The sequence below is a fragment of the Zasmidium cellare genome (genome assembly GCF_010093935.1).
Source record: "Zasmidium cellare ATCC 36951 unplaced genomic scaffold M409scaffold_3, whole genome shotgun sequence".
NCBI lineage: Eukaryota > Fungi > Ascomycota > Dothideomycetes > Mycosphaerellales > Mycosphaerellaceae > Zasmidium > Zasmidium cellare.
Genome location: NW_022986947.1, coordinates 647,797 through 666,440, shown reverse-complemented (window position 1 = coordinate 666,440; position 18,644 = coordinate 647,797). Strand labels below are relative to the sequence as shown.

The window sequence follows — 18,644 nt, the reverse complement described above, 5'->3', positions numbered from 1 at the left end:
TGACCCAATCGGGCCGAACGACGATCACAGGTTGTGTTGCCCTGGCTTTTTTGGGTCCTTTTCGCCGTGTAGATGCCGCTGGACAGATGGATTAGCTTCTACCTGGAATTGTAGTAGATGATATGATGAAGTTTTCTTGGGAAGCCTGATATGAGACTCGCAGCCTTGGAACGGCGAATGGCGACGATATCGTGACAACGGAATGCTCTGGCTGCTTTACTAGTAGGAAGGAACATTTATGCAAAGCATTGGAGCTGTTTGCTACGATTCAAACGTTACCCGCATGCCGCATTGATCACGGTAATGGCGGAAAGCTGCATGGTTCGTGTCAATCGCCGCTTTGCGAGGACTTCGTTCGCCGACATTGCGTGTGAGACGGCGACAGCATGGCACCAAAGGTACTCATCCCAGTGGCATGCAATGCGTGCGGCAAGAAGATAGGTCCAGGTTGTGGCAGGCTGTTCCTTTCTACAAGCCGTAACGAAATGTCTGCCATTCGGTCGAAGGGTGATAAGAACGCATGCTGATTGGGTTGCCAACGAAGGTCATGATGTCCATACTTTTGTACTGTCCACGAGGAGCGGCTTCGACTGAACAGAGCAGAACGCACAGACAGCCTGCAGTGCCTGATGTTCGATAGCGGTCTGAGATATTCGGCTTGGAGTTCATCTGAAAGTCTTCTGATGCTCTTCCAATTTCAACATGCAGCTTCTTGCAGTTGCACGCCCACTGTAACTTATCAGCAGACTGTCATATCTCAACGCCAACTCAACGAAATGCCCACTCATCTTGCCCTCTTCTACAAGCACATGAACTTTAAGATCTCAAAAGATAAAATCTCAAGCAAACCCATCGTTGTACACACCGACCTGCTTTTCGACAATACACTAGGGTATATACACATCCCATCCCATCCCATCTCTCCCTCCGCAACAATCTACCTCCCCGCCTTCTGGATAAAAGCCTGCTCCAACTTGCCCACCTGCACCTTGAACTGCTCCACCTCCTGCCAGCAATCCAGCGGCCTCCGATCATTCGTCCGTAAACACTGCACGAGACTCTCCTTCGCCTTCTCCACTTCCACTGGCACCTGCTCCACCTTCTTGCGCGCGTCTAGCTTCGCTCTCAAATCCATGATCTCTTTCTCCACGCTGTCGTGGCTGCGGCCGGAGTCGGTGTTGGCGGGGGTGTCGAGTTTGGTGGTGGAGTCGTGGTAGAAGGGGGAGCTGAGGTGATAGGCGAGGCCGGTGGTTGCGCGCTGGGGCTCGGCGGATGGGGAGTCTTCTTTGGGTGGGTTGGTGGTGAGGGAGGCGGTCAGGGACTCGAGTTTTTGGGCTTGGGCGTCGCGGATTCGTTTGAGCTCCGAGTTGACGCGGTCTTGAACTTTGAGCTCGAGGTCTTGGGCGCGGGTTGAGTCGGTCTAGAATTTCATATGAGTGATGAGTTCGGTGATTCTGTGGGGAGCTCTCCGTACCTCAGGGCTGTTCTGGAGGTTGTTTATGACGGACTGGCTTAACCGCACCGGGGCGTCTCTGGTCGCTCGTCAGTATGGGATATCCAATGGCTCATATGGTGGATGACATACGCATTAAATATGTGCTGCTCCGGCTTGGACCCGCCGTTGCCCATGCTTCGTCCTGGTATGGGTGTTGCGACAGAGAGTAGTCGGAACGTTGAAGCTGTTTCTTGCTCTGCTGCTGCTGGTTCCTGCATTGCCCGGCCGCGGATCCGAAGATTTTCCGAGCGGACTTCACCTCGACCACGTCAATTGAAGAGCACGCGTTTCAAACCACAACACGACAAACATGACTTGCGTGAGAGATGCCTCAGTCTTCTCTTATGACATGGCTGAACAAACCCAATACTGTCCGTGAACCGCCGCCGCAATCCAACAACACGCCTCAACACGCCGCCGCTTTACCATCTAAGGACAAGGCAATCGATCAAGATGTCGCCAACGAAAAGAAACAAACCTTGGCCACGACTCCCAATATGACCCCCCTACCACCAAATGTCGAACTCCGCCCCTGCACCAAAGACGACATCCCCCACCTAAAACGCCTCATCAGCCTGCTCCTCCCAATCCCCTACTCAGACAAATTCTTCCGAGAAATCATCGAGGACCCCTTGATAAACAACATAACCCTCCTAGCACTCTGGCACGACGACGTCTCCCTGAAAGCCGCACAAAAATGCCGCCTGGTCGGCGCAATCAGATGCAGACTTCTCGCCCACCCTCCCTCACCATCGCAAACCGACGGACCGATGCTCTACCTCAGCACGCTGGCATTACTCTCCCCCTACCGCGGACATGGAATCGCGGCACATCTCCTGCATACGCTGACGAGGCGTGCGATTGAGGATTATGGGATCTCGAGCGTCGGGGCGCATGTGTGGGAGGCGAATGAACTGGGGTTGGAGTGGTATCGGAAACGGGGGTTCAGGGAGGTGGGGAGGGAGGAGGGGTATTATCGAAGGTTGGAGCCGAAGGGGGCGGTTGTTATGCAGAGGGATGTGAGTGTGATGGATTTGTTGGGGAAGGGATGAGGGTCTGTTGGTGGGAGGATGGGATTGATGAATGGCCACCTTGTGTGCGGAGTCTGAAATGGTGCTGCTGTCAACATAGGCTTGTCGGCTTTGATGAGGATGGTCTCGGCCTGCTCGGATGGTGGACCTGAGAAAGGCCATCAGCTGGTGTCAAACTCGGTTGAACCAGAGGCAACTATGTTGAAGGAAACGCAGACCACACCGTCAACACCATTGGAGCCTTAGCTGAGAATGGGGCCAGATAACAACAACACCGCAAGACGAAAGTGGAATAACAACGTCCAGGCATGCGTCTTCGTTTAAATGATACGATGATGCCCCGATCACGAGAGACTATAAGAAGCAAGCCCTGTCCTCTCGCACTCACTGATTCCCCTGCCCCACAACATCCACATCCGCAACAAACTGCTCCAAAACCGTCGGAAACGCCGCAAACGTACTCAAATCATTCACATACAGCCCCGCAACCCCCTCCCCATCCTCGACACTCAACAAATCCTGCACATCCTCCGCCAACCTCTCCGTCCCGGACGAATACCCATAAACAATCAACGTCGACTGGCTAGCGAAGTTCCCCTCGCCCGTCAACTGTGTGACGTTGACGGTCCGGAGCGCCGCCTCGTTGTTCTCGAAGACGTTGATGTAGTCTGCGATGTCCCAGTACCCGGTCTCCTGAATTGCCACGCCGGTGTTGAAGAGCGCCGTGCTGCCGCGCGTGAGGGTTTGTTTGGCGTACGAGGTGATCTGGCGCATGTAGTCGAGGCAGGTGCTGTTGGAGGGGGACTCGTCGTAGAAGATCCCGTCAATATGGATGTCCTTGTTGTTGTTGTTCGAGCATCCTGCCGTTGGCCAGTTTTGGTAAGTCGAAATGTTGGCCTGCAGGGCGGATTGGGGCTGGGTGCAAACGCAGATGGCTTGGCCGTTGCTACCGCAGGTCGAGGAGGCTGCCGTGTGGATGTAGCCGAGGGTTTTGATGTTGGAGATGGAGTTGAGGGTTGCGATGGCGTTGATGTAGTTTGTGTCGTTGCCGTTGGGGCAGGCACCTGCGCCGGGGCCGGAGTTGGGGTTGACGATGACTTGGAAGGTTACGTTTGGGTGGTTTTGGGCGGCATTGTAGAGGGGTTGCCAGGTTGTTGGGGATTCGGGGTAGATGTAGAGTGGGACTTGGAAGTCAGTCAGTCATTGTGTGCTGTATGGCAGATAGGTAGTTGCTACAATTCAGACTTACTGAGGACGAAAGCGTAGTTGACCATCTTGAGAGGGGATGAGAATGTTTGTTGAGTTTGATTTTGGATACATTTCTCTTTTAGAGGAGACTTCTCTGTTTATACACTTCGACCCGTTCAGCTCCGCCACAATGTTGCACCATCTCAATGGTTTGTCGCTAGCCTTCAGCTGCCCAGCTTAAGCTGAAAGTAGCCAAAGCGCACAATCTAGTTAGTAAAACCAAGCTTGCACTGGAATGGACACCGACAACACAGATGACACCCTCGTGGTCCGATGAGTTGGCCAGCATTCGAGCAGACCGTGAAGAAGCTCGCGAACTGCTTCGGGATCGTCCTTCGTGCGTCTTTAGAACCGATTCTCAGCTTACACGTGAGAACGGCACTAGTTTCTGTGGTTGTTGGCTTTAACTCTTGCGGGGCGTCCTAGTTGTACTGGGTTTTTTGCCCCTGTTGTGGACTGTGAGGTAGGGTTCAATCCCGAATGAATATTCTTTAGGTTAACAACTCGCTCAAGCGCCTGACATGCGCTGGAGCCAGCTCCACACGCTTTGCTTTTGGTCGGGGTCGATGTTGATAAGTTTCTGCAAGGGTTTGCCTTCGTCGAGAAGGGAGCATCCCTGAAGGTCGACCTTGAAGTTGCCATTGCCTTCAATGCGAACGTAAGCCATCGATTCACGCAGCCACATACGCCCGATGTCTCGCTTAAATGCAGGCCATGCATTTACGAGCGACTTGTTGAACGATGAGAGCCGACTCAGCACGCCGCCGTTGTGTGAAGCATCCTGAGATTTCGACAAATAGCTCTCAGTAAAGGCTTTCGCTTCTGAAAGTGGAACGTTGTGTATCTTGACATTCGTCGAGGCACTAGAAATGCCACGATCCAGCACCACCTTCGACACCGGCGTCTCCATGATGTCTGGCTTCATGAACGGTAATTTCCTCTTCACCTCGAAGCGGAGGATCCGTCCACCGTTCTGTGTGACAATGGCAATGGATTTGATCATCTTCATTGGAGCTAAGATGAAAGTCGTTCCAATTATGGCAAAGAAGAAAGCAGGCAATGCTGCTGTGGCTTTCGCCCACCATTTCAACTTTGGCTTGCCGGGCTCGTCCTTTATGAATGTCACTGTTGCGAGGTATCCCCCTACCACGAAGATGGAACCAGCGATGTATGACATCGCAAAGAAGCTGCCATGTCGTGGGGCGGTGTAGAGAAGAACCCTTTCGAGATTGGGGGCGATCGTGTTGATTCTTGATAGAACGGCCGAGCCTCTTGAGTGGACCGGTGTAGGCTGCGGCGGCGTGGAGGGACCTTTTGGGCTCGAACGGGCTGGTAAAGGTTGTGATGAAGGCGCCGGATATTGACCGGAAGACTTCTTCGCTGACTTGGGGCCATTCCGTGGCGGGGGGGAATTCTTGGTGGATGCGAATATCCTGGATGAGGAAGTCTTGATGAAGGAGCATTGGCCGTTAGATGCGAACCGTGCAGAGCGGCCTGATAGTATCGAATGCCTCAGGCTGGCCGGCAACCTCAGCAGGAGTCGTATGTTTGATGCCATTGGCGATGCTGCCATCCTCTTCCGATAGTGACACGTGAAGACGCGTGCAGGAGACAAAAAGTTGCGGGCGGAGGTGCTGCAGTCAATTCGGGCCGCGTGCAACGTTCCCACCCGACCTCCGGACTTCTCATCCCAACAAGAATAGCTCTCACCTTTTCCCGACGACAATACCTGGGAAGGCCTCACTCTTCACCGCACATTTGAGCAGTCATTGCAATTGTAGCCAGTCTGCGCAGCAATGGCGGGCGTCGTCAACACTGCGCGGCTTTCAGCCCGCATTGCAAGCAGATATGCTCCGCGATATGTCTCCCGCAGAGGTACGGACAACAAGAACAACCATGAGGAGGAGGACCGCGATTAACATCAATCCCAGGCTTTCAAGTCTCTGCGCAGGACCGAGCTGCCCAAAACTACCCAATGCCCGCCCTCTCCCCCACAATGACCGAAGGAAACATTGCGAACTGGAAGCTCAAGGAGGGGGACTCCTTCTCCGCCGGAGATGTTCTGCTAGAGATTGAGACAGACAAGGCGACAATGGACGTGGAGGCGCAGGACGACGGTATTCTCATGAAGATCACCAAGCAGGATGGGTCCAAGGGTGTCAAAGTCGGCGAACGGATAGCAGTGACTGCGGAGCTGGGCGACGACGTGAGCAGCTTGGAATTGCCCGCAGATGACAGCAGTCCGAGTCAGGGACAGAAAGATGCCAAAGGCGCACAACAGGGAGATGAAGAGGCGAATGTGAAGGAGACGCAGGAGAAGGCGCCTGAGAGACAACAAGAACCGCAACAAACGTCTCAGAGCGATGCGAAGCAGGGTGGTACGGCGCAGAAGCAGAAGTACCCACTCTATCCATCAGTGGAGCATATTCTACACCAGAATGGCCTGTCTGCCGCGGATGCAGAGAACATTCCTGCAACTGGCCCGCTGGGACGACTACTGAAGGGAGACGTGTTGGCATACTTGGGCAAGATCAACAAGGAATACCCTGCGCAGTCATCTGCTCGATTGGAGAAGCTTTCGCACCTAGACCTCTCGAACATTCAACTTGCGAAGAAAGCAGAGACCAAGCCTGAGCAGACTAAGCAGCAAGAAGCTGCTGTCGAGGAGCCCATACAAGCAACCGAAATCGCCATCCCCATCAGCCTCTCCTCCGTCATCGCTACCCAGAAGCGAGTGCAAGACTCTCTCGGCATCTTCCTCCCGTTGTCGACTTTCATCGCTCGCGCTTCGGAACTCGCCAATGACGACCTCCCCGTCAACAAGAACCGGAAACCGACTGCAGACGACCTCTTCAATGCTGTTCTTGGTCTTGACCAAATACCAAAGAGCAGCAGAGGCCACTATTTCCCCAACATCACTGGTATCACGCCAGCTCCTATCCCAGCCAGGTCGACTAAGAAGCCGGACATCATCGACTTCCTCGCACCAAAGAAGGCCAAGACACCAAAGCCTGTAATTCCAGTAGCCCCAGGGATCTCGGCCACGAACAATATCTTCTCTATCGTTGCGGAGGCTGGTGAGGAGGCTCAGGCTACTGAGTATCTCGAGCGAATGAAGCTCGCTTTGGAGCAGGAGCCCGGCAGGCTGGTATTGTAGATAAGTCCGGATCGTGTCGTGTTATGGAGGAGCATGAAGCGTGGAGTTTGGGTAAAGCGTATAGTCCGTCGACAGCTCGAGAGCGTGTAACATAGCGCAGTCCAGCAAGCATTCTTCTTTACTCCATCACAACCATCATCCGTCTCCATCCCCACCATCTGTCGTAAGATTGTCATATCCTGTCCCTCATTATATCATTATTCAACGCCATCCACCTACCCCTCATTATATCATTATTCAACGCCATCCACCTACTCGCCCTTCATCCCAACGACTCTTCCTCTCCCTCCTCAGAAACGCAACCTTCCTCGCCTCCTTCACCCTCCTCACGAAATCCCCAACTTCCCTATCAGACGCCACGCCATCCTCCTCCAACCAGCTCTCCTCCACGCCCCTCACGAGCAACTCCTGCTCTTGCACACTCGCATTCAGCCTCTGATACAGCGCCATCGGACTGAAATCCCGCAACGCATCCTCCGTCTCACTGATCTTCGTCCTGTGCTGCTGTTCCAGCGCTCGCAGAGCTAGGAGTCGCGATTGTGTTCGTTCGCGAAGGCTGCTGAGTCGAGTCTCTAGTTCCAGTGCTGAGATTGCGAGGGCGAGATTCGAGTTTATCAAGGGTGTGAGGTAGGCTTCTGAGGCGGGGATCGCAGGATGGGTTGTTTCTGGGTTGGAGAGGTAGGCGGTTTGTAAGGCGGGCGTGGAGAGGAAGTGGTGCAGGTCGCCGGTGGTTTTGTCTTTGAGAGCTGAAGGGAGCCAGTTGGTTTCGATTGCGGGGATGGAGGGTTGGACCTGGGTTTGGTGGTGCGGTTGCTGGGGAAATGGTTGGCTGCCGTCAAGTTCGGAGGGTTCGTTGGGTGGTGGTGGGAGGGGAGGGCCTCTGGAGGGAGTTGAGGAGCCGCAGGGTTTGGGTGGTGGTGCGGGCGGGGTGGAGGAGTAGATTGGTGTGGCCTGGGGTTGAGGCGAGTAGATGTGCGGTGTGTAGGACATTGTTGTGGTTGTCACATGTTGGAGGGGAAGAAGTGTGGTTAGGTTAGCTTGGACTGAGTGAGTGAGTAAGGTCCAGGCATCCCCACATGGCTGACGACGGTGTTCCTTGCAGCTCGGTACAACCACCTCTGCACTTCACATCCTCGTTTCGAACTTGGCACTACTACACGATCTCCAAGACATGCGGCACTATCTGCGCGCCCGATAGCGAAAACTGCAATGCGGCGTCGTAAGAAACATTGACAGCGCGTGTACACCCCCGACATCGACCAACCAGCCACGAAATTGCAATTATGAGCTCCCAGAAGAAGGGAGGAGGATGGGGCTCCGTCTTCTCCAGTGCAATCACCAATCTAGAATCGCGTCTAGATACGATCCTCGCCGATGAGAACGAAATCGCCGCGAAAGAGCGCGCCTCTGAGCAAGCCAAAGCCAACAGACCGCGAACGAACTCTGGCCGTCTCGGGGCTCCTTCTTCGAATGTGTCCGCTTCAGGTTCTAGAGACGCCTCCAGGACCAGGGTCAACGATCGATTGGCCGAGCGATTGGCGAAAGCGACGGAGAAGAGGGCTCCATCGAGGACATCTACACCAGCGAACGATGCGGACAGTCTCAGGAGCAGCGGTGAGGTAAAGCGTTCATTGGAAGCACCGAGATCTGTACCAGACATAGAGGTCGAGAAGCCTACGGTGAGCGAGACAGAAGCTCAGAACCAAGAGGCTATTAAGGAAGACGAGGACAAGGCGGCCGGTGAAGAGGTTGGAACGCTTTCCGCTTCGGCGCTTCCAATCAACCCTGCACGAGTCTCTGTCGAAAGCTCGCGGCCTTCGATTGAGGTCTCGCCTGAAGAGCTATCCTCGCGACCTTCGTCTGATGTTCCCAATGGGAGTAAGGATTCAAATGAGATTCAGGCCGAGATGAATCAGATGCAGTCCGATTACCAGAAAGCTGAGACTCAACGACAAGAGGAGATGCATGTGTATCTGGAGAGGATAGATGCCCTGCAAGCCAAACTCACATACCTAGCGAAGGAGACTGTGGCTGCTGCAAAGGAGGCGAATGCTTCTGCTTCGTCGGGAAGCCTTGAAAAGCAATTGGCCGAAAAAGATGAGAAGATTGCGTTGCTGATGGAGGAGGGCGAGAAGCTGAGCAAGACTGAGATGAAACATTTGCAAACGATCAAAAAGCTTCGTGCGAAGGGTACAGAAGATGAAAAGACCCAGAGTGAGCTCAAGAAGAAATTGGAGCGAGTTGAGAAGTCAGAATCAGATCTGAAAGCAAAGCTACGGAAAGCGGAAGTTGGAGAAAGGCAGGCGAACGAGAAGTCGAGACAAGTCGCAGGTATTGAGAAGCAAGTCGAAGAATTACGCGTGGATCGTGAGAACGCTGCAGAATTGGTACGGAACTTGACGACACAGCTCAAGGAAGCCAAAGAGAAAGCTGCGAAGGCTGAGAATGATGCTGCAAGCAAGGCTTCAGAGGTTGAAAAGGGCATAATTGCAGATCTGGAAAATGAGCTCGAGGATGCTCAAATCGAGAAGAAACTTGCCGAGGACAGAGCAGTTGCAGAGATCAGCAAGACGAAGGAGGAAGCACAGCGGCAGTTGGAGCGTTTCAATGTGCGGGAGTTCGAGTTGAAGAATGAGATTTCGGGATTGGAGTCTCGTGTTGAAGCTATGCGAGCAAGAGCAGAAGAGGCGAGTGCTAGCTCTGGAGGTGGTGGCGAAGGCGAGAGCAGTGTCAAGCTATTGCGGCAAGTCGAAACCCTCCAGCAGCAGTATGCTCTCGCGAAGGGCAATTGGGAAACGATTGAGGGTTCACTTAACGCTCGAGTTGCAGCGCTGGAGAAGGAGAGGGATGAGGCGAGCAAGCGTGAGAGTGACGCGAGGAAGAAGGCGAGAGAAGTCGGAACCAAATCCCGAAAGGCTGAAGAGGAGTTGGAGAGTCTGACCGATAAGATGAAGTCCTTGGAACAGGACCTGAGAAATCAGCAGGAACAAGTCAATACATTGACTGCCAGACTCGAACAAGCTGAAACAGCTCGTTCTGACGCAAAGGCTGATCTGGAAAGACAACGGAAAGTGTGGGATGCTGAGATCTCACAGCGTGTGGAAGAGGAGAAGCTGAGATGGAGGCGAGAACTGGGTTCTGGTGCGAACGTCCTGGGCTCACCTCGTGCTGAGTCGCATGCTACATTTGCACGGAAGGGCTCAGGAACGGACATCGCCCAACGCAAGACGTTCTCCAGGCTGGCTTCTCACGATCTCAGCGCACTCCACACAGATCGACCATCGAGCCGACGCAGCTCAGTCATGCCTACGCCTACGCCGTCATCTGCTCGTGCTTTGGCAACTTCCAATGAGCCTTCGCCGTCGATAAGTCGGCTGGAGTCAACACTCTCATTCGAGCACCACAACATGCCTCCAACACCATCGATCGAGGTTGACACCCAGCGAATCAGCGAAGTCGGCGATTACGAAGACCACTCCTCTCCTCAACGCACCATCAACGACCTCGTCAGCACTTCCACCGCCGGACCCGGCGCAGGACCCTCCATCCAACTCGTCGAACGAATGTCCTCGCTAGTCCGCAAACTCGAATCCGAAAAGGCTTCCTTCAAGGACGAGCTCGGCCGTCTCAGCGCACAGCGCGACGATGCGAGGAACGAAGTCGTGGCGTTGATGAGGGAAGTTGAAGAGAAGCGCGGTGGTGAAGCCAAGACTGCCGAGTTGGAGAAGGAAATCCATGCGTTGAAGAGTCGGTATGATGCTAGTCTGGAGATGCTGGGCGAGAGGGAGGAGGAAGTGGAGGAGTTGAGGAGTGATGTTAAGGAGCTGAAGAGGATTTATCGGGAGTTGGTTGAGACGAAGGTTGGTGGTGGTGGTGGTGGTGGGAGGGAGGCGAAGTAGGGTGGTTGTTTGAAGATGTTACTTTCCTGTATGGACTTATGCTAAGCTATCCTGCTAGGCTATTCCTTACCTACTTTGCCTTCCCGCTCAAGTACTCAAATACGCAACGATGACGGTGACCGTCCCAATGGCGCCGTCTTGCTTCACCTCCGCCGCTATCGTGCTGAAGAACCGGTCCTTCGGACTCTCGCTTATTTTAATGGTCTGGGCGTTGAGATGTCCGTCTTAGGGATTGAGCTTGGCAACATCCATGGGAATCTTAAGGAAGATGTTGGCTTGGATGTTGATCTATTCCCTAGGGCTGGATCCATTTTATTCCGTCTGCTTCATAGCAATCACTTAAGGTGAGTTCCTTCTGACCTTTCGATCGTTGCATTGAGTGCTCAGATGACTGATTGATGTCGATGTAGGTGCAAGGTCAAGCTCAGCGTTGACTTCAATTGGTCTTGGGATGAGGATGTCTATGTTGTCACGTTTCAGGGTACTCAAAGATGTTCCCAGACTGAGAAGGGGACTGGGGGTCATTCTTTATCTCGAAGCAAGTTCACTATGTCGACTTCCAATTTCCCCTTGCTCGCAAACTATTAGGAAAAGTTGACAGCCTCGTACTTGGACTATCGTGGCCAGGCTTCATCTGATGCTCAACGTCGATGCCGAAGGCCACATCTGTGACATATAGCTGCTCGTTCCAAGATACATTGGGAATTGATATGGCAGCCTCATATGGCAGCCGGGGAGAGAACATTTCGACTTGTCTCTTCCACTTACCAGTATATGACAACCCTCTAAGAAGCCGAGCATGTCGTGTTCGACATCATGGCGCCCATAATCGTCTTTGAACCATGTGTGCAAAACGTTTGTCTCGACGTCACCGTCGTTCGAAGCCGTGTCCACATTTTAGAGCCTGTGGCCTGGAGATATCGTTGTAAACTAAACCGAACATGCTCTATCGTTCTGAATGAAAGTAGAATCCCTTAAAAAGAGCCGGCATCTCCATTCTAAACGGCATAGAAGGCTGCAGGGCCGAGCCTCGACCAAAAAATCTCATATCTCCAAAATTTCGATTTCCTCACCTCCTTAACGACCACCAGGTATATTAGAATGCAAAAAGAAGGCCAAGAGAGTACGACGTTGGCAGGACTCGAACCTACGCCCCCGAAGGGAATTGATTTCTAGTCAATCGCAGTAACCACTTTGCTACTGGAGAGTAAATTAGCAGGTGTATTGAGATGAAGAGATGCAGTCGAGTTCGACTCACCAACGCCTTGAAGGCCATCAACAACCGTTGATTGGATGGCAGCGGAAAATTGTAATCAAATTATGACTTCTCAAACAGCGGCGGCGTGGGTGGGGCGACACCAGAACGGCGGTGTTTAGATCTTTCGACGTGGCTTCGATTTGGGCAAGACTGCCATTGAACAGGTCAAAATTGCTGCTTCTCGCTGGCTGGCCGAGGACAGAGAGCTCTTTATCGACTGCTTTCTTCGCTTGAACCTTCGGATATGCGAGAATGATACCCTGGTAGAAAGCTACGCCTGGGCTGAGCTGCAAAAGCTAGTGCGGCTTTCCCGGAGAGGCAACTCCTGGCCTATCAAACCACGGCGGACAACACGATTGGCATATCGATATGTCTCATTCCATAATTCAACCATTCAAAGATCTGAGCCCAAATATTTGGACCATCAGGCTGTGGTGGGCATGAGATGAGGTCGACGCCCAAACTTTCGGCGCCTTGATGCCTTACCACCATATTTCTGGCCAAAGAACGTCGACACATCTAACATTCGTCGAAAGAATCAAGGGGGGACAACACAGATTGCAAGACCGGCTGCCTGAACCATCGGCGAGAAAGAAGAATGCCTCTCCCAAACATTGACCCTCCGCTGCTCAACTCAGCTTGCCCGTGGGCAACGACCAAGGAAGATCTTCAAGCTCTCTTTGACTGCGAGTCGACCGGCGCAGTCACGATCAGAACCAGCCTGCTTGATGGCTTCGATCACAACCCATCGATCCACCAGTACGCATTCTTCGATGCCAGCGATCATACTCCGCAACCCGCCAACTCCGCACATGCTACTCCCACATCCAACAGCGGAAGCCTCAACACTCTGGGCTATAGTCCAATACTCTTTTCAGAATACCTTTCAATCCTGATCAAGGTGGTTCAAGAATCCAGTCTGCCGCAACAAGTACAAGACAGTAAGCCGTTCATCGTCTCTGTCACCGGCAGCGCTCGAGCGGTAGCCGAGTGCTATCGCAAGATTCAGGGGACTCAAGCACACCTCTCGATTCCATTGTGTATGGAGATCAATCTATCTTGCCCCAACATCCCGGACAAACCGCCACCAGCGTACTCATCTTCCGCTCTTGCTGAATATCTCCACGCACTGGCTGGCATCGACACAACAGCTGGACAGCGGAGGGTAGCTATCGGGATCAAAACCCCGCCCTATACGTACCACGATCAGTATCAATCCCTCATTGATGCTCTCTTGGCTGGAAGCAGCTCAAAAGGCCCAGTCGACTTCATCACCGCTACGAATACGCTGGGATCCTGCCTCATACTCCAGGATTCCGATGGGAAGCCAGCATTGGATTCAGCATCTGGGGAGGGCATTGGCGGAATGGCAGGCGCACCTCTCCACCCGCTGTCCTTGGGCAATGTGAGGACGATACGATCAATGTTAGATCAACACGAGAAACTGAGAGACATCGATATCATTGGTGTTGGCGGAGTATGTGACAAAACGAGCTTTGATAGAATGCGATCAGTAGGTGCGTCCGTCATGGGCGTTGGAACTGCTCTTGGCAGGGAGGGTGTTCAGGTATTCGGGAAGATCACGCGAGGACTTTGAAATCATAATGTATACCACATTCAATATTCATATCAGACCTCTGGGTAGACGTCCCTGCGCTTAGTCAGCATCCTATCGACTCAATCTGCTTCGTCCGACCACTCACGTTCGTCTCAAAAGAGGCATCTGCGTCCTGATCTTGTCAAGCTTCTCAAAGTCAATCTCCGTGAGAATGAACTCAGGCTCGTCCTTCTTCTCGCCGCCAAGCTCGCCCAAAACCTCGCCCCATGGATCAATGACAATGCTATGTCCATAGCTTACTCGCTTCTCATTATGGTTGCCCACCTGCGCGGCTGCGATCACATAGCACTCGCACTCAATGGCGCGAGCTCGCAGTAACGGCAGCCAGTGCGCCTTTCCCGTTGGCACAGTAAAGGCTGATGGATAGAGCAGGATATCTGCTTGTTGGCGTTTGAGGGCGAGTGCGATCTCGGGGAATCGCAAGTCGAAGCAGATCATGGAGCCGATCCTGCCGACAGCAGTGTCGAATGGTTTGAGAATCTCGCGCCCTGGCTCTGTGGTGTTGCTTTCTTTCATGATGGGCCCATTCTTGATCTCCAGATCAAAGAGATGGATCTTGTCGAACGGATCAGCAAGTCGCTAGAATGATGAGGACGACAGACACGGCTGACCTTTTGATAACGATGAGCTATCTCCCCCTTCTCATCGATCCAGATTAAAGTGTTCTTGATACGATGGCTCTTTGGATCATCACTAGGTTCATGAACGCCCACGGAAATAGGCAATGAGTACTTCTTTGCATCTTCCCTCAGGCCCAAAATGAATGGCGACTTATCGGCCGGCTTGCAAAGGGAGATACTTTCTTCTGGTGATCCGCCAATGTAATCGCTAGCTTCTGGAAGAAAGAGTGCCTACCTGGAGCGTAATAAGTAGATGGATCAAGCGATCTCGATGATGATGCGTATCACCTTCGCTCCAGCATCGACTGCCTCTTTGATAACGATTCGACACTGCGCGAGATTATGCGTCATGGACGACGTTGATGTAATTTGTCCTACAGCTGCGAGAGCCATTTTGGTCGAATGGTATCTGAGCACCATACTTTGATGTCGATAATGGTCGACGATGGGACAGAGATGGGACGTTGAGGAGAGGACGATGTCGTTATATTTGTCGCCTCAGGCATTCAGGCCTCTCCCGCCGCTAGGTGCACGGATCCGCCGCGGCACTCTTTGCCAATCTTTCTCGAAAATAATCTCCCTTCTCATCCCATCCTCACCATCAAACGCATCTCGACGAGCACATCGACCGCCGCCATGGCTTCGAGCTTTGCAGCTTCTGCTGCACGAGCTGCACTTGATGGCGCTGGCTGAGGCATTATCAGCCGCCGAAATGTCCGGCAAAAATTGGTACGTCCTCACCTACTCCTCCACCCCCCAGTCAAGGATGCTACATCACGAACAATCCAAATCCTACAAAACCATGAAGGATTCATACAAACTCTAGAATTACTCTGAGCACTGTCGATTTCAATATCAGCTTGCGTCCGCTCCACCTTGGCACCGACTGACAATTTCTCTCAGATACTCCTCTCGAGTGATGGCCAGCCGCGCCGACCACAGCGTTACTCCATGAGCCAGCCATCAAATCTATTTTTTCAAAAGGTACGCGCTCTTCACTTTTACTTATCAGCCTTTTTCGTGATGATACTGTGACAATATGGCATTCCTCGAACTAAATACCCCATGTCGATTTTGTCAATAATAGTTTCAGCCTTGTCTGACTTTTCCCCAACCATCATACTCTGCTCCTGCAAGATCTTGAAGAACTTGTACTGACTTGGTGCTCAGGTACATCATACTCATCCCTCAAAACCGCCCTTTCCAATGATGAGTCCTACAACGCAACGGGCGGACAGATTGCACTCGGAGCTGGCACCCATCAAAGTGAGGACGTACAATCCTTGCGGGTGTTTGGCGAAGAGATGCTTTGTTGAGAAAGCGTCGACTGAGTCCATCGGACTGCACTTGCGTGATCAGCATAACCAGAAGAAGCACTCGGCTAACTGTTCACGCAGGTTAGCATATCTCTCTTCTCCTACACCCATGGACTAGCAATGATGATCACTATTCACACTGTTTGAACGGTCTACTGTCTAACGAACGTGGGCCGTTGTGAACGTACAACACTGAAAATTCTGATTTAATGAGGTACGTTATTCTCAAACGGGACTGAAATACACAAGCTGATGATTGGCAGCCTGATTGCAGACTTCACCCACTGATGCCTACCTCGGCGATCTTGCTGGCTTGATGCTGACTTTGTCATTCACAGGTCGAGTCGAAAACAACGAATACGCCCACAGGTACGTGCGACTCCTCCTCTTGAAGTCTTTGAATGATGTCAAATACATCCGCGGATACATGGTACAAACTATGAAGCATTTCGAAATCAAAATCTCTGACAAGACTCATTACCTCCACTTCTCTTCCTCATTTGCGGGTGACTGAGTACTAATGTCAACCTGTGATCAGTGCGAAGCTTCAGTATGTTGCATTCTTTTCTTCCCTCTTACGCTGCATGATGAACAACAATATTCGCTGTGTTCTTACCGAGAGCGCCTTTGACGATACCCATATTTCACCTTGGAGAACTGATATCACCACCTACCTACGCCTGATTCCATCCGATTCAATGCACAAGGGATCCTTCTGACTTTCAGCCAGGCCAACTCTTGCACGCCGCGGGTTCTCAGCTGGCTGCCATGCTCACAGCCACACTTGCACTGCAAGCGCTGGCTGGCGTTCATGTCCGATGGGATCAAGTTGAGGAAGTGCAAGATGAAGAGTCAGCGACTGAAGCACCAGAGGGTACGGCGAAGGAGAGGGGGCTTGCGAGTATGCGAATTGTGGGAGACAGCGCAAGCGGATGCACATACATGAAATTGAAGATGTCGTATACTGTACAGTGGTTCCATTTTCTGCCCTTCCATGCTTTGTCCTCACTGAACGCCTGACGCCTCGCCTGAATCTTGCAGCATCTGATCCATCTTTACCACAGCCATAGAAGTACCAAGAAACATATCGCAATGAAAGAGCCCAGTATAATCCCATCTCTCCGCTTCTTGCTTCCTATCCTCTGCATCAAACTGTTGATGCCGGGTATCTGAGCCGCAGCACCAGTAATCCTTCTCTGTATACTCGTCAAGCTCTCCCTCTGCAGTCCAAAGCTCTCATTGACCGCATACGCCTGGCTCAATACCGAATCCGCCACATTGTGGCTATTGTCCAACCTCCTCCTCTCATCCAGCATATACTCCGCTTCTGCCGCTTCGGGGTTCTGCGCCGACCGGTAGGCATCGATATCGTTTCGCACATTGGACAGGAGGTTCGCGCGTTCTCGGGTGTGGGAGATTTGCGACTTGAGGCGCGAGAGCTCGGTGCGGTGTTGGGTGAGGATTTCGCGGTGTCGGGCGAGGTTGGTGGATTTGAGGGCTGAGGGGGTGGGTTCTGAGTCGAGGACGCGGGCGAGTTGGGAGAGGAGGGAGGATCGCTGGAGGAGTATGGTTAGTTGGGTGTTTTGCGAGGTGGTCTTGGAGGTTGTGGAGTATACCTTTTCGAGGATCTCGTTGAGCTGGTCTTCGAGTTTCTTTTCTTCGTCGCTGGGCTTGGCTTCTAGGTCTGTTTTCGAGGCGAACTGGGCGTATGAGTGGAAGAGCGTTTCTGTCTATCGATTCGATATTAGCAAACTCATCATCTCTTCCACACCGTTGGATGTGTACTGACTTGTGTCTCTTGCGCTCTTGCCTGCTGCCGTAGCTGTGCCCATCCTGTCGCGTTGGTCGCCATGTTGCGGTATGTCAATTTCCCTGATGTTCTTGTCTTTCCTGCGTCTTCTTCAACGATTCCAAGCCGCCAGACACCTCCAAAAGCGAGCCACTTCCAAACGAAGACCCTCCAGCAGCCATCACCTGCACGTGCCCCGTGCCGCTTTGGGACGTGAAGTCCGAGCTAGCTCCTCGGCGAAAGGTTTCGCCGCGGCGCTGATTGGCGTGTGGGCCAGCGCCAAGATTGCACCTCGATTTTGCGACTTCGACGCCCGACAGACGAGCACGAGAGCGCACCAGCGACGACACCACACCACCTACTAACCCACAGTCTCTCACGATGGTACGGATTCTTGCATGCACACCCATTCGCTGCGTCAGCCATACTGACATGTGCGTGTGACAGTCGTCCGGCAAGGTCAAGGCCTCCCAGCTCTGGGGCAAGAACAAGGACGAGTTGAAGAAGCAGCTCGACGACCTCAAGGCCGAGCTCGTGCAATTGAGGACCCAGAAGATTGCCGGTGGTGCCCAGTCGAAGTTGACCAAGATGTACGTGCCCTGCACCCTCCGCACACCGACCGTCCGGCGAATATGGTGAAGAAAAAGATGGATCGCACGGATACTGACACCCTCACCAGCCACGACGTCCGCAAGTCGATCGCCCGTGTCCTCACCATCATCAACGCAAACCAGCGCGCCCAGCTCCGCCTCTTCTACAAGAACAAGAAGTACCTCCCACTCGACCTCCGCCCCAAGCAGACTCGCGCCATCCGCCGTCGGTTATCCCCAGAGGAGCAGAAGATCGTCAGTGAGAAGCAGAAGAAGAAGCAGAGACACTTCCCCCAGAGGAACTTCGCCGTCAAGGTATGATACAAGCAAGAGAAGCGGGATGCGGTTTGGGTAAAAGGAAATCGGGCTAACACACGAGGGGACAGGCCGTTGCATAGATATGACGGACGCGGATTGCGGGTTTCTTCCACGGTGCATGTGCTTGAGCGCTTGAGTCTTTTCATCATGGCGAAAAAAGGACGGATGGGAAAGGAGGGCTTGTGCTAGCGATATGACTAGGCAGCTAGAGACCTCGAGACGGTCCAGAACGATCCCAATTCAATGCGTGTGAGCAAACGAGACTACTTCTTCATTTCTTGATGTCACTGGCGGCGTTGAGTTCG

The 18,644-nt window shown here is 52.8% G+C and overlaps 10 protein-coding genes and 1 non-coding gene across 11 annotated transcripts; 4 read left to right on the top strand and 7 right to left on the bottom strand.

The window, feature by feature from the left end:
- Window positions 1-937: 937 nt before the first annotated feature.
- On the bottom strand, window positions 938-1,629 carry M409DRAFT_17552 (uncharacterized protein; the record flags this gene model as incomplete). Its single annotated transcript, XM_033804107.1, has 3 exons — window positions 938-1,420; window positions 1,475-1,532; window positions 1,586-1,629. 3 exons carry the CDS (start codon window positions 1,627-1,629, stop codon window positions 938-940), a joined length of 585 nt encoding a protein of 194 aa, XP_033673205.1.
- A 210-nt stretch (window positions 1,630-1,839) lies between these two features.
- On the top strand, window positions 1,840-2,547 carry M409DRAFT_17551 (uncharacterized protein; the record flags this gene model as incomplete). Its single annotated transcript, XM_033804106.1, has 1 exon — window positions 1,840-2,547. One exon carries the CDS (start codon window positions 1,840-1,842, stop codon window positions 2,545-2,547), a length of 708 nt encoding a protein of 235 aa, XP_033673204.1.
- A 363-nt stretch (window positions 2,548-2,910) lies between these two features.
- M409DRAFT_17550 (uncharacterized protein) lies at window positions 2,911-3,800 on the bottom strand (the record flags this gene model as incomplete). The annotated part of the gene is made up of 2 exons (XM_033804105.1): window positions 2,911-3,710; window positions 3,776-3,800. The coding sequence occupies 2 exons, from the start codon at window positions 3,798-3,800 to the stop codon at window positions 2,911-2,913; spliced, it is 825 nt and encodes a 274-aa protein (XP_033673203.1).
- Window positions 3,801-4,282: 482 nt separating this feature from the next.
- Window positions 4,283-5,347, bottom strand: M409DRAFT_50031 (uncharacterized protein; the record flags this gene model as incomplete). Its single annotated transcript, XM_033811431.1, has 1 exon — window positions 4,283-5,347. The coding sequence occupies one exon, from the start codon at window positions 5,345-5,347 to the stop codon at window positions 4,283-4,285; it is 1,065 nt and encodes a 354-aa protein (XP_033673202.1).
- A 223-nt stretch (window positions 5,348-5,570) lies between these two features.
- M409DRAFT_50030 (uncharacterized protein) lies at window positions 5,571-6,931 on the top strand (the record flags this gene model as incomplete). The annotated part of the gene is made up of 2 exons (XM_033811430.1): window positions 5,571-5,649; window positions 5,706-6,931. 2 exons carry the CDS (start codon window positions 5,571-5,573, stop codon window positions 6,929-6,931), a joined length of 1,305 nt encoding a protein of 434 aa, XP_033673201.1.
- Window positions 6,932-7,168: 237 nt separating this feature from the next.
- Window positions 7,169-7,921, bottom strand: M409DRAFT_17547 (uncharacterized protein; the record flags this gene model as incomplete). Its single annotated transcript, XM_033804104.1, has 1 exon — window positions 7,169-7,921. The coding sequence occupies one exon, from the start codon at window positions 7,919-7,921 to the stop codon at window positions 7,169-7,171; it is 753 nt and encodes a 250-aa protein (XP_033673200.1).
- Window positions 7,922-11,961: 4,040 nt separating this feature from the next.
- M409DRAFT_t8 lies at window positions 11,962-12,035 on the bottom strand. Its single transcript has one exon. It is a non-coding gene; the product is annotated as a tRNA-Ser (tRNA).
- Window positions 12,036-12,686: 651 nt separating this feature from the next.
- Window positions 12,687-13,685, top strand: M409DRAFT_63034 (uncharacterized protein; the record flags this gene model as incomplete). Its single annotated transcript, XM_033815414.1, has 1 exon — window positions 12,687-13,685. The coding sequence occupies one exon, from the start codon at window positions 12,687-12,689 to the stop codon at window positions 13,683-13,685; it is 999 nt and encodes a 332-aa protein (XP_033673199.1).
- A 32-nt stretch (window positions 13,686-13,717) lies between these two features.
- Window positions 13,718-14,677, bottom strand: M409DRAFT_63033 (uncharacterized protein; the record flags this gene model as incomplete). Its single annotated transcript, XM_033815413.1, has 4 exons — window positions 13,718-13,739; window positions 13,792-14,261; window positions 14,318-14,557; window positions 14,615-14,677. The coding sequence occupies 4 exons, from the start codon at window positions 14,675-14,677 to the stop codon at window positions 13,718-13,720; spliced, it is 795 nt and encodes a 264-aa protein (XP_033673198.1).
- A 2,020-nt stretch (window positions 14,678-16,697) lies between these two features.
- M409DRAFT_63032 (uncharacterized protein) lies at window positions 16,698-17,494 on the bottom strand (the record flags this gene model as incomplete). Its single annotated transcript, XM_033815412.1, has 3 exons — window positions 16,698-17,198; window positions 17,259-17,372; window positions 17,432-17,494. 3 exons carry the CDS (start codon window positions 17,492-17,494, stop codon window positions 16,698-16,700), a joined length of 678 nt encoding a protein of 225 aa, XP_033673197.1.
- A 318-nt stretch (window positions 17,495-17,812) lies between these two features.
- On the top strand, window positions 17,813-18,419 carry M409DRAFT_50026 (uncharacterized protein; the record flags this gene model as incomplete). Its single annotated transcript, XM_033811429.1, has 4 exons — window positions 17,813-17,815; window positions 17,879-18,021; window positions 18,111-18,336; window positions 18,408-18,419. 4 exons carry the CDS (start codon window positions 17,813-17,815, stop codon window positions 18,417-18,419), a joined length of 384 nt encoding a protein of 127 aa, XP_033673196.1.
- Window positions 18,420-18,644: the final 225 nt, after the last annotated feature.